Below are 12,176 nucleotides of genomic sequence, written 5' to 3'. Positions count from 1 at the left end.
GGATCGTATATTCGTTTTATTTATTCCTTTACTATTTTTATCGTTTTATTTTATTTTATTTTATTTTTTTTATTGTTTTCTCTTTTTTTCCCTCTTTTTCGTTTAATAAAACAAATGAAGAACGTCAATTTTTAGTCTACAAAATTTCCAGTATTCACTATTTGTTTGAAAAAAGCGGGGGCGTGGAAAAAAATCCGTTTACACTTTTTTGAAGGTTTTTATTTTTTTACCCCCTTTGAGGCGTGTTATGCCAAGATGATCAGCCCAAGCTTATTTTATATGAGTAAACCTAATTTCGAAGCTGAGATTCAGCGTATGTATACACGCACACGTATGTGGCAGATGCTTGCCTAACCCCTTGTGCCCCCCCCACCCCCTACCTGAGTTAAGAATGCAATTTTAGGGCATCTCGCAACCGTCGAGTCTACGCAACGCACGTGCCGACGTGGTGGTAGCTACCCTCTGTGGGTTTATACGCCGTGTGCATACGCCCCAAACGCGAGCGCAACCGCGCAATCACTCAGCCACGCGTGTGCGTCCTAAACCGGCAAACCTGGCCCAACTCCCATTTCTCCAAGTGTGACGCCCCCTCCCAAGGATGATCATCCTCAGCAGGAAAAAAAACATTAAGGGGTTCCTGAACTACTGCAAAACAAAATGCCTCAACTCGCTACTAGGCAACAAAAATGATGACCCAATTAAAGACGTCCTTCCGTGGAAAAGGAACGGTTTCCATTTGGACCAGGGAAAAGGCTCAAACCTATTCGTGGAACTAGTAAAAGCATCTCTCCTAAAATTAACGGGGAAATACATAAGAAATAAAATATCATCGGACACTAACAAAATAACATTTGATACATCCGGAAGTAGCAACACAAAATACTCAGAAAATGTGTATAAAGAAATTTTACTATGTATGAATGTGCTGGAGTACCAAGACGAGCAGGTAGAGAAAGAGTTAACATCCTTACACGATTATTTTAAGAACATAAAAGGTGGAATAGATCCATATGTCCTTTGTGAAAATAAAATAAAAAATATCGATGAACATATTTACAACATCATCAAAACGGACTACAATAATCTGGACGAATTTATAACATATATATATCTCTATCAGGGGAAAAAATTTCGAGTCATTTTAAGCATTCTGTTGAAGAACATACTATCTTACGTGGATAATGTGTCTTCAAAAAATAATTTTAAATTTCGAAACATCCAACGGAACTATTCCAAATCTGTGAAAATTGCCAAGTCGGCAAACAATATTATTGCAAAAAAAAAACTAGCCATTATAAACTCTGCAAGTAATAATATTTCCGAAAAAAAAATTGGGGAAAATCAGTGCAGAATTATTGCCGCGTCAGAAATTATTCACATGGGATCTCTCCTACATGATGATGTAATTGATGACTCAAATAACAGAAGGGGAGCTCTTGCATTACATAAAAAGTATGGAAATAAAATATCCATATTATCTGGGGATTTCCTACTGGCTCGTGCCAGTTCGGTGTTTGCAGGCACTGGGTGCCCCCAAATATGCAGACGGTTTGCATACGTGGTGGAAAGCTTAATAAAAGGGGAATTACTACAAACCAATTTGAAATTTAATAACATTGAAGATGCGTTAAAAACTTATTTTATTAAGACATATCATAAGACCGCTTCTCTTTTTTCCCATTTGTTTGCCTGCATAGCAATACTTTCTTTTAAAAATGAAAAGATCATTGAGCTCTGCTTTAATTTGGGACTCCATATAGGCATGGCATTTCAATTATATGATGATTATTTGGATTACAAGCCAGACAAAAAGACCAACAAACCGATTCTGAACGATTTAAACAACAGCATAAAAACGGCACCGTTTCTATTTAGCTATAACTACAACCCCGATGCTGTACTCTCCTTAATAAATAAAAAGACACTCTCAGATACCGACATCAGTAACATCTTATTTTATATTAATAGCACAAATAGTCTCAAAAAAAACGAACTCTGTTCTTTGTTACACATCAAGAGAGCAGCAGACATTTTGATCTCCATAATCTCCTACTGCAGGACGGACAAAAATGCCGAAAAGGCGAGTTCGCAAAAAAAGGACATCAACCAAAGTAGGGAAGCCCTAATTAACTTAATACTAAACATATTGTCGCGCAGTGCCAAGTGAGGGGAAAGCCACCCCTGTCGCGCAGTGCCAAGCGAGGGGAGAGCCACCCCTGTCGAGCAGTGCCAAGTGAGGGGAGAGCCACCCCTGTCGCGCAGCGCACGGTAAGGTGGCGTGTGCCCTCAATAGAGCAATCAAATGGGCGGTCAAATGGGCGGTCAAATGCGTGGTCAAATGAGCGGTCAAATGCGCGGTCAAAGGAACTGCCAACTAAGCTGCCAAAAAAGCCAAATCAAATGCAACACGCGGAACAAACAGCTCCAAGTCGGTTCCATAGTTGGCACCCGATGGACGAGTTGCATCGGGGGAAGTCCAATTAAGACACTTTCTTTCATAGCAGATATGCGCCCAGGCTACGCGTGTACCAATTCGAATGCCTTCCGCTGTTCGAATTTTTTTTTATATCCCCCTTTTTTTTTTTTTTCACCATCTTCTTTGTCTTCTTCGCCTTCTCCATTTTTTGGTGCCCTTCTCCCTCCTGGTGGGGATTTTTTTTTGTTTTCTTTCTCTCAATTTAATTCGAACGGGCGCAATACATCTCGTGGTGGGTTTCCCCGTCTGTGGTTCACCTGCTTATGGTTCACCCGTGTGGAGTTGAACGCTTCGAGTGATCCATCCTAATTTAACTGTCTTTCCTCCCAGTGCCCATTCTGTTTGCCCGTTTTATTCGTTTTTATGTTTCTTTATTTGTTCCCTTTTTCTTACTCGACGTGTAACACCCCACTTAGGTGCGATCACTTCTGCGCATTGCAACTATAAGCGGGAAGGGAGAAAAAAAAAAAATAATAAACATAAAATAATAAATTAAACATACCAGGTTGGTATCCATTTATACGGTTAGGCAAAAATGCGCCTTTTTTTTTCTCCCACCATATGTTAAAATACAGGTTATTCCTCTTTGCGTCGCGCCAAAATGTTCTTTCCTCGTCTTTGTCAAAAATTTCTATATCTATTTCGGTCTCTACGTCTCTCCCGTTTGAACACAAAAAGATCATGTTCTTAAGAATAACTTTGTACAACCGCAAGAGGTGGGAAGCTTCTTCATTCGAGTGCACCAACGCATACGCCTCGTTCTTCTCGCGATCAACGCGCATGAGGCAGACGTCAACTGAAAAGGCATACATGGAAGGAATTTTTCGCGAGTTCATCTACACATGCATCGCACACAGGGCTTCACCGTTTATGTCTGTCCACGCAGCCAGTTTCTAAACTGGGTAGCACGGCCAAAAACGGTTTAAATGAAAGATGTGACACAAGAGCGGAAAAACAAAACTCTCATCTGATTGTCTAATGCGCAAAGGAGCACAAACGCAGCGGCACAAATGCAGCGGCACCAAACGCAGCGGCACAAATGCAGCGGCACCAAACGCAGCGGCACCAAACTTTCAAATGCGAAATGAGAAGTGGGGATTGCTATGGAAGGAAGCTCTCCAAATGCTGCAACAATAAAAATAAAGCACTCAGGTTGAGCATCCTTAGCGATACTTACCCATGTGTCCAAGGAAATTTTGTATCTCCAATTCTCCTTCGAACGGGGCAATGTTTTTTATTTTTACTAAGGAGCTTGTTGCTATGGGAAAAAAAAGGTCATTAAAATTCACGTCATATTGTGTAAAAAAAAAAAAAAAAATTACACATCACTTCCTCACACTTTAACCTGACGCTGAGCCAAGTAAAGATATAGTCACAACAAATGGAAGCGACAGGATAGGGAGAAGAACAAAATTAATCACCACTCAGTGCAACACTCATAAGGGGACATCGCAAACGAATGCAAATCTCTCTCATTTTTAATACTTACGCTCAGTCGGAAATAAACGAGACAACTTGTTCTCCATCTTGAAAAAACAGAAAGTCTTCACAGAGAAGTGTTCGCTCCACCCTCTATCCCTTTTGCATCTCCAGACTTGGCAAAAAAAAAGCGTCCCTTTTTACACCTCTTTCACACGTATTCCTGCGCAGCGAAACATGTAAAGGCATTCGCGAAAAATTGGGTATGTAAATATTTGCTCGAGTTACATACAGATCTGCTTCGGAAAAAGCGAAAGAAAAAAATTATTTCACATAAAGGGGCAGTCAAGGTTTAGCAGAAAGCATAAATTTGGTAAAACTTGGAGAATATGCACTAGCGCGATTTATCCTCCTCCGCTTTCGCTTTCCTTTTTTTTTTTTTTTTCCAGTTTTAAATAACCCATGCAACGCCTAGCGCCAAGGCACACGTATACACATGCATACAGAGTACACATTTTCTCATTCCCCAAACGGCATGAACAACTACACAAGTTCATGTCGCCCGAAAGCAACCATATAGAAACATGAATCAATCCATAAGAGGACGCGCGGAATGGATTTTTCACACCTTCTGTCGCCTTTTTCAAGTTAAAAAAAGGACTCAGAAAAGAAGCATTCCCACTCTTTCGTAATTTCGAAGCATAATTTAATATTTTCCCCTTCCCCCCTTTCCATATTTTTAAAACATACGAATTGTAGGCCCTCTACCTTTTCTACCTCCTGAGTGGTTGTCTCATAATCCATATGGAATGTACGTAAAAATGCACTACATTTCTGACCCACCGAATGACTATTTTGAAACCCCATTTGATCAATTCTCCTTTTCACCCTCTAGCATACGTTATCTTAGAGCAGTACTGTCCCGCGGGCTACGACAGGTTCAGTTCCTTTACTACTTAAGCCTGGTCGACGTGCGTATCCCCCTTGGCGTCTATTGCATATGACCACGAATCCGCAGCAATCCGTGCACACTCCTACATCACCACCACCCCCTCTAACCGCAGGATTTTTTCCGTTCTACTTTTCGTAAGTGGCGTTTTATCCTTTCTTGCATGCTCCCTAAGCGACCCCGGTAATTTTCTCGATTCCGACCATTTGGATGATCCCCATATAGTAACTCTTTACTTCCTCACACTTCACCCCCCTCTCATTTTAATGCACAAAAAAACTGCACCCTAAACTGTTCAGGTAGAATATCCCATACCTCCTTGGATAAACACCTAAAATTTTACCCCTACGACGAAGTCATTTTTCACCAAAACAATATATGCAGCACTTGTCAGATGTTGAAGTAAGGCAAGGAGGGCACATGCACATAAAGGAAAAGAAATTATGCTAAAGTGAAGCATTAGTGAGTTATTTGGGGACCCGTCCTTCAAAAAGCTTACACCCACACCCTACGTAGATAACAATAATGGGCGCTAGAAAGACACAAGCACCAACTAAACGTAGAATATAAGAACTGCGCAAATAGAATTATGCACATCAAAAATTCGTTCCTTTTCTCAGACCTGCGCGAAGTAAACATTGTAAATATTGCTTGTCATGTATATCTCGCTACGATCACCACTGCTTTCTGTTAAATAATTGTATCGGTGGATATAACAGCATTTATTATCTTGCTTTCATTTGCACAAATGCCACAGTTGCCTTTCATTCTTTCTACATAAGTAAGTCAACAAAGAGACAGGGGAGGAGCTCCCATTGGCATGGACCACTGCCAGTTGTTAGACCCTTTTCATGTGAGTCTATACTCGTTTCATTCATTCATTCCTTTTTTTTTTTTTTTTTTTTTTTTCCTCTGTAGCTTTTCGCTGCCTTTATAACATCATCAAATATGAAAACCTTCTGAAAGGTACCGACACGCGAAAGGAAAGGGGACCACGAGTTGGATGACACCTTCTCATAGGATGGATGGATGGATGCCACACGTTTAACCGTGACCCTTCGTTCACGCACACACACGTACATGCTTATACACGCGAGAACGAGCCCCTTTTTACTTCCCCCATCTCAGCCACGTTTATACACAAGGGGAGCAACGAGGAGATGCCGAATTCCTGCGTAACGATCGCTCGGGTGGGCAAATAAACACACAAAGGGGCAAACGAATAGACAGCTAGACAGACAAATCGCACCTCCCCTACATGCCACATTTCTTCCCCCCCCCTTTGCAGTACCTATTTTCCAAATGCAGCCCCACCTTCTGCGTGTTTGTGGTATCCCTGCTTAGCGCCTCCCTTTTAGCGCTCCTTTTTTCGCATGAAATTTATTTCAACTTCTGCGTGAACATCACGAACAATGAGAAGACAAAGTACGTCAATTTGAAGGGAGGTACTCCCGTGAACAGGCAGTTTTACAACAAAGGTGCGGACGAACTTCTAGGGAACGACTACACCGGCGTGTTTGCATTCGTGTTGGAAAATTCCCACATATGTGGTATGCAGAGTGGCACACGGCGATGTGATCTTTTTACTTATTTATTTGCTTATTTATTTGCTTATTTTATTTTATTTTTTTTTCCCGCAGGGTTCATAAAAAACGTGCAGGATGTGTTGTTTTACAAAAAAAACGTGGAAGACTTTTTTAAAAAAAATTCATAAGAGCACAAATGAGTACACTTGCCAGGTTTGCGTGTGCCAAGGTGACGTTGTCGCAATGAGCGGTGTCGCGTAGTAATCCCGCGCACATAGCGCCGTGCACATACGTTTATATGCACGTATGAGTCGTGTGTGCCCCAATGCGGTTTTGCCAAAACTGGCCTACAAAATTTACCCCGTGAGGTGAACATTCCTACGGCAACGTATTTAACAGCGCACGCGAGTAACACACGTGTTGGCATATAACCCCCTTCACAAAAAGCACACCCAAACAATTGCAGAACAAAGAATTCGCCTACGGGGGGTGGGGAAGTCCCCCTCCTTTTGTCACATTTAGCAGAAGGGACTCCTGTGCACAAACGTTATGTCCCCTCTACACTCAACAAATTCGTTAAAAATATTTTTCATTTTTTTCATGTCATCCAAGTGGGCACTAATTTTTGGCGCATTGCTCAACCTGTTCGTGTGTGTGAAGTTATTCTGGCTAGTTATTTTGGGACCACTTACCATTGCCCTTACTGCATGCGAAGCGTCTTCGTGACACCTGCCCCCCATGCTGTGACGACTCCAATTGGTCAAATTATTTCTCCTCACATTTTGCGCCTTCCTCAAATTAATTATCTCATTAATTAAAACATTTTCTCGACTCCCCAATTTTGTGTTATTATTATTATTATTATTATTATCATCATTATTATTATTATTATTATCATTATCATACAGGATACAGTTTTTATAATTTCCGTGCGAAACGTCATCATCCCCTTCCAAGTTAAAACATTTTTCATCACTCATATCGGAATATTTGTCTAGTTCCTTGTTTAAGGCAAAACTGCCCCTATTTGAAGAGTCGTTCAAATTTAGCTGCCTTATCATATTTTTTACTCTCTTTAGTTTCCTCACGCATTCTTGGTACTTATAAAGTAACAGTTGATAATCCCTACTTAGCAATATTTTGGATTTTTTTTCAAAATTTAGGTCTCTTCTTAACTGTGCTATGGTCTTCAATCTCATTTCGTCCTTTGAAAAGTTTAGTATGTCTGAGATTTTTCCTCTGCTTACTCCACCACCAGAATGCTCACCCAGCTCGGCTAGTTCATTTTCCTTTTCTTCCAAAATGAAGTGCACCATATCTCTTTTGATACTACTTGAAGACTCCAAATAGTTTTGAAAAAGGAACCACGAATCATCGTACCTTTGGTTATCGTCGTTCCTTTGGTTATCGTGGTGCCTCTGGCCATCGTGGTGCCTCTGCTCATCGTCCTGCCTCTGGTTGTCCACTTTTCCGTGTACCTTTTTAGCATAATTCCTTAGCTTATTCATAAAGCAAAAATATTTCAGAAGTAGAGCTTTAATCTCTTCAGGGATGTAGATAAGCTTCCACAGATTCTTGTTTATCTGTTCAAAGTTCTTAACAAATTGATCGTTTAAAAATAGGAGGCTTAACATTTCGCTTAGAATTAAACACACAACTGTGATTGCGTTTTTCTGATCCACCGGTGCATCTGCCTTTTTTACTCCATTTATTGCATGTAAATTTTCCACCTTTCTGGAGTACAAGTAGGACCCAATTATTTGGCCTCCTCCCTCGGAGTTACTTTCATCAATTATTCTCATCACGCGGTACTCGTTTTCTTCCAATGTGTTAACATGTTCTGACTCCAAATTCTTCTTCTCTTTCACATCCGGGGGAAACACCTTCTCCCCCTCCTCCTCTGCGACACTCGCCTGTTCATTCGGTACGCGATCCTTCCTAGATAACCACTTTCCCGATTTCAATTTTTCATTTTTCGTTTTCATTTTTTCATTCATTTTGGTTAGTGCAGCAATCTTTTCCTCATTTTCTTTATCTCTCACTTCGAGTTCTTTCAACTGGTTCAGCAGCCCTTTGATCCTTATGTCAGAGCTGTTTTTTTCGTTCAGTTCGTTGCTATACAGTAGGCTTAGTCTGTTTATTTCTTCCTTCAGGTGTGCTATTTCGTTTATGTACTCGTTCACTACCAATGCTGAATCGTCCCTCTTCGTTGCAATTTCGCTCTTGGGAACACCTGGGTTGTCATTCACCTCCTCCGCTTGGTCCATTTCGCAATTTTCATTTAGAATGCTTAATTTATTTTCTCCATCACGGGTGTGGTCATCGCCATTGGGGGGGCTCTTCTTCCCCTCCAATTCTTTATACGTCCCACTTAACGCATCGTAATCTTTGCTCAATGCATCATGCTTCAATTTTAAGACTTCGAATTGGTTTCTCAAGTCTTTTATCTCGCTAACGTAATTTTCCTTCTCCTTTTCATGTGCATCAATTGAGTCCTTCAGTTTTTGTATAACTCCTATATTTTCGTTCAACTTCAACATGTAGTTATTTTCTTTCGAGTAGAATTCTTCGTTCATTTGATTCGCGCTGCTTCTCAGTTCCTCCGCTTCTTCCCTCCACTTCGCTGCGTCCGCTTCCCACTTCGCTACTTCCTCTTTCCTCATCTCTGCTTCCCCTTCCCACTTCGCTGCATCCGCTTCCCACTTCGCTACTTCCTCTTTCCTCATCTCTGCTTCCCCTTCCCACTTCTCGGCAGCCTCCCTCAATTGTGCCTCTCCCTTCTTCAGCTTCGCGATCTCTTCATTTGCATCCCCCAGTTTGGCGCTCAGTGTGTCCAACTTCTCTCTTTGCTTTTCCGCCTCCTCACCCACCTTCTCCAAGCTGCTGTTCCGCTCAGCCAATTCGTTCTTCTCATTTTTCAAATCCATAACCTCGTTCGTCAGGACGCATATTTTGTCTTTCAAGTCCTCAATTATCTTCGCCTTTTCCTCCAGTTCCTTTTTGTATTTGTCCACATCCTGGTTGTCATTTCTAAGTGCCTTCTCATTTTTATCACTCGGATCATTCTCTGGCTCGTTTCGCCTGAGCTCCGTTTGTATTTCCTTCTCAGTTTTAGAGACCTTTCTTTTTTTCCCTTTTATTTTGCGAAGGGGAAAGTGTAAAAATGATTTTAAATTGCCCCCCCCTTCCACATCCGACTCGGAGATTTGTTCCTTGTCGGAGTCACCTCTTGCGTCTCCTCTCTTCGACTCGCTTCTCTCCTTCTCACTGATACTCTTTCTACATTGCTCGTCGACACGTCGCTTATACTCGCTCAGCTCTTCCGACAGCTTCGCAATTTCGTTTCGCTTCTCCAACTGCTCCTGTTCATTCTTAACCTTCAACTCGCTAAGCGTCAAATTTAAGCTGTTAATTTCGTCCATGTAGAAATTAATTTTCGCCTCGGAATTGTTTTCCTTATAAAGCGAAATGGTATCACTCAGGCTGTCTATCTTGCCGGTCAACTCGGCGATTGTGTTGTTCGACTCCTCTATCGTTTTTTCCTTCATCGCCAAATCGCTCTTCATTTTGGCTACCTCTTCTCTGTGCTCTTCTTGCACACTTTCTAGTTCTTTCTGTAGCGCCTCTAGGGCTGTCTTGTCAGCAGGGCTATTATCCTTATCGACCGGTTGGGCGCTCATAACAGATTCATTCTTCTCCTCCCCAATGGGCTGTCCTTCATTATGCTGCTCCTCATTTTGATCCCTCCTGTCCATTGCGCCCGCCCGTTCACTCATCTCACTTATGTAGTCGCCCAACCTTTCGAGAAGCTCATCCACCCGAACTTCATCGCTATATGGGAGCCTAACTTTGGAGCAGATATTCCTGAGGAGATTCATTTTGTCATCATAAAGCTTGAGATATTTTTCCTCTGTCTTTAACTTCAACTCCTTCAATTCGTCATTTTTTAAAATTAAAATTTGTTCCTTTTCGTGCGATTGGATGCGTATGTTATTTAATTCTTTTTCAAAATATTGCTGCTTCGATTCTAATTCTTCATCATACTGTTTTATCTTTTTGTCGTAGTCTTCCTTCATTTGTTTTTGTTCCTTTTCCTTTTCTCCAAGAGCGCATTTCAGGTGATCCAGCTCTTCTCTCATACTTATGCTCACTTGATTGTCTGTATCTTTTAATTTTTCCTTCAACACGTTTATTTCATTTTTGTAATTATTTTCGATCTCTGTGATGAGTTTTTCCTTTCCTTCCTTTTCTTCGTTGATCGCGTTCATTTCCTCTTTCAGTTTGTTAATCAAGTTATCTGACGAGCTTATTTCATTCTTCAGGGTGTGAATCAGATCGTTCAGTGTGTTTATTTCTCCACTCAGTCCCTGTTTCTCCATATTTAACGTTGCAATTTCGCTGTTCAACGTGATTATTTTGTTATTTAGCTCCTCCTTTTCGCTGGCCAAGGATTCCTTCTCTCCATTCAGCTTGTCTATCTCTCCACTGAGTGTTTGTTTTTCGTTGCTCAAGAGATACTTCTCCTCGTGCACTGCATTCATTTCGACTCGCAGTTTGTTTATCTCCATTTCGTAGCCACTTTTCAGTTCTGCCATTTTGCTTTCGCTCTCCTCAATTTCATCATTCAGGTTGTTTATTTCGTTCATATGGCTATTTTTTATCTCCACAAATTCTTTCCTTTTTTCATTCAGCTGGCTATTTAGTGTGTCTATTTCCTTTGCGTATTTTTCTTGCATTTCGTGCAGCTCTCTTTCCTTAATTTTGAGCAAATCTGACAGGTTGTTCTCCTTACACTCCTCTTCCGTGTCCACCTTTTCTGTATTTTCAACTTGGCTGGATGGCGCATCTTGTGCATCCATGTCACCACTGGAGGAACTACATTTGGCTATTTCTTTTTCCTTTTCTTTTATCTGATCCTTTAATAAGCCAATTTCTCCATCGTACGTGTTTTTTAAGTCCAATATTTCTCTCTCCTTCTCCACAAGGGCGCTGCTCAAATCTTTTATTTCTAATTTGTAGATCTTTAGCTGACATTCATTCTTCGAGAAGCTACTACGAAGATCATTCAGCTCATCTTCCATGTGCAAAAAGTCATTTTCCCTTGTCTCAACTTCTTTTTCTCTCATCTTAACATTATTTAATTTTTGAAGAAGCACATTTTGTTCTTTTTCTAACTCTTTAATTTTTTCTTCGAAATATTTTTCCTTTTCATTTGCCTTCATGTCTAGCAATTCGATTATCTTTCTTTTCTCTTCCACATCCTTCCCTAACTGTTCATATATTTTCTCCTTCTCTGTTATCTTTTCGTTAAGAGATTCAATCATTTCGTTTTTTTCCCTTATAAATTCTTTTAGCTCCCTCAGTGTATTTTCCTTTAAGATTACCTTATTGCTCACATTTTCTAGACACTCCTTTTTGTCTTTAACTTCGTACTTTAATTTTTCTAGGGAAATTTTAATGTCTGCAATTTCAAAATGTAGTTTTTCTTTTTCTTTATTTTTTTCCAAGTACTGCTCCTGCATGTCATTCAGTTTGTCTTCCTTTTTCGAAATGAACATTTCTCTGTCATTAATTTTTTCTTCTCTCATATTTATGTCCAGCTCCTTCTCGTTTAGTAGATTTTCCTTCTCATTTAGCATGCCAATTTTTTGTTTAATAAAATCCTCCTTCTCCTTCAACTCCTTTTCGTATGCCTTATCGACTTGTTTATCTTTTTCTATTTTTAATTCTTTCTCTAAATCCTCAATCTTCGTTTCGTAATTCACAATTTTGGTCGACAAGGAGGTGATCGATCTTAGGGTTTCCT

At 40.5% G+C, this 12,176-nt stretch overlaps 4 protein-coding genes across 4 annotated transcripts; 2 read left to right on the top strand and 2 right to left on the bottom strand.

Annotated features, from left to right (window-relative positions):
- Window positions 1-597: 597 nt before the first annotated feature.
- Window positions 598-2,166, top strand: PCYB_042740 (prenyl transferase; the record flags this gene model as incomplete). The annotated part of the gene is made up of 1 exon (XM_004225423.1): window positions 598-2,166. A coding segment is annotated over exon 1 (1,566 nt), but the record flags the coding sequence as incomplete, so codon positions are not given.
- A 732-nt stretch (window positions 2,167-2,898) lies between these two features.
- Window positions 2,899-4,002, bottom strand: PCYB_042730 (hypothetical protein; the record flags this gene model as incomplete). Its single annotated transcript, XM_004225422.1, has 4 exons — window positions 2,899-2,917; window positions 3,035-3,272; window positions 3,654-3,734; window positions 3,966-4,002. The coding sequence occupies 4 exons, from the start codon at window positions 4,000-4,002 to the stop codon at window positions 2,899-2,901; spliced, it is 375 nt and encodes a 124-aa protein (XP_004225470.1).
- A 739-nt stretch (window positions 4,003-4,741) lies between these two features.
- On the top strand, window positions 4,742-6,558 carry PCYB_042720 (DHHC zinc finger domain containing protein; the record flags this gene model as incomplete). Its single annotated transcript, XM_004225421.1, has 6 exons — window positions 4,742-4,833; window positions 4,960-5,027; window positions 5,144-5,246; window positions 5,465-5,625; window positions 5,763-5,810; window positions 6,485-6,558. The coding sequence occupies 6 exons, from the start codon at window positions 4,742-4,744 to the stop codon at window positions 6,556-6,558; spliced, it is 546 nt and encodes a 181-aa protein (XP_004225469.1).
- A 330-nt stretch (window positions 6,559-6,888) lies between these two features.
- Window positions 6,889-11,496, bottom strand: PCYB_042710 (hypothetical protein; the record flags this gene model as incomplete). Its single annotated transcript, XM_004225420.1, has 1 exon — window positions 6,889-11,496. One exon carries the CDS (start codon window positions 11,494-11,496, stop codon window positions 6,889-6,891), a length of 4,608 nt encoding a protein of 1,535 aa, XP_004225468.1.
- Window positions 11,497-12,176: the final 680 nt, after the last annotated feature.

This window comes from Plasmodium cynomolgi, chromosome 4, assembly GCF_000321355.1.
Source record: "Plasmodium cynomolgi strain B DNA, chromosome 4, whole genome shotgun sequence".
NCBI classification, from domain to species: Eukaryota; Apicomplexa; class Aconoidasida; order Haemosporida; family Plasmodiidae; genus Plasmodium; species Plasmodium cynomolgi.
This window is presented reverse-complemented; position numbering and strand designations above follow the sequence as displayed.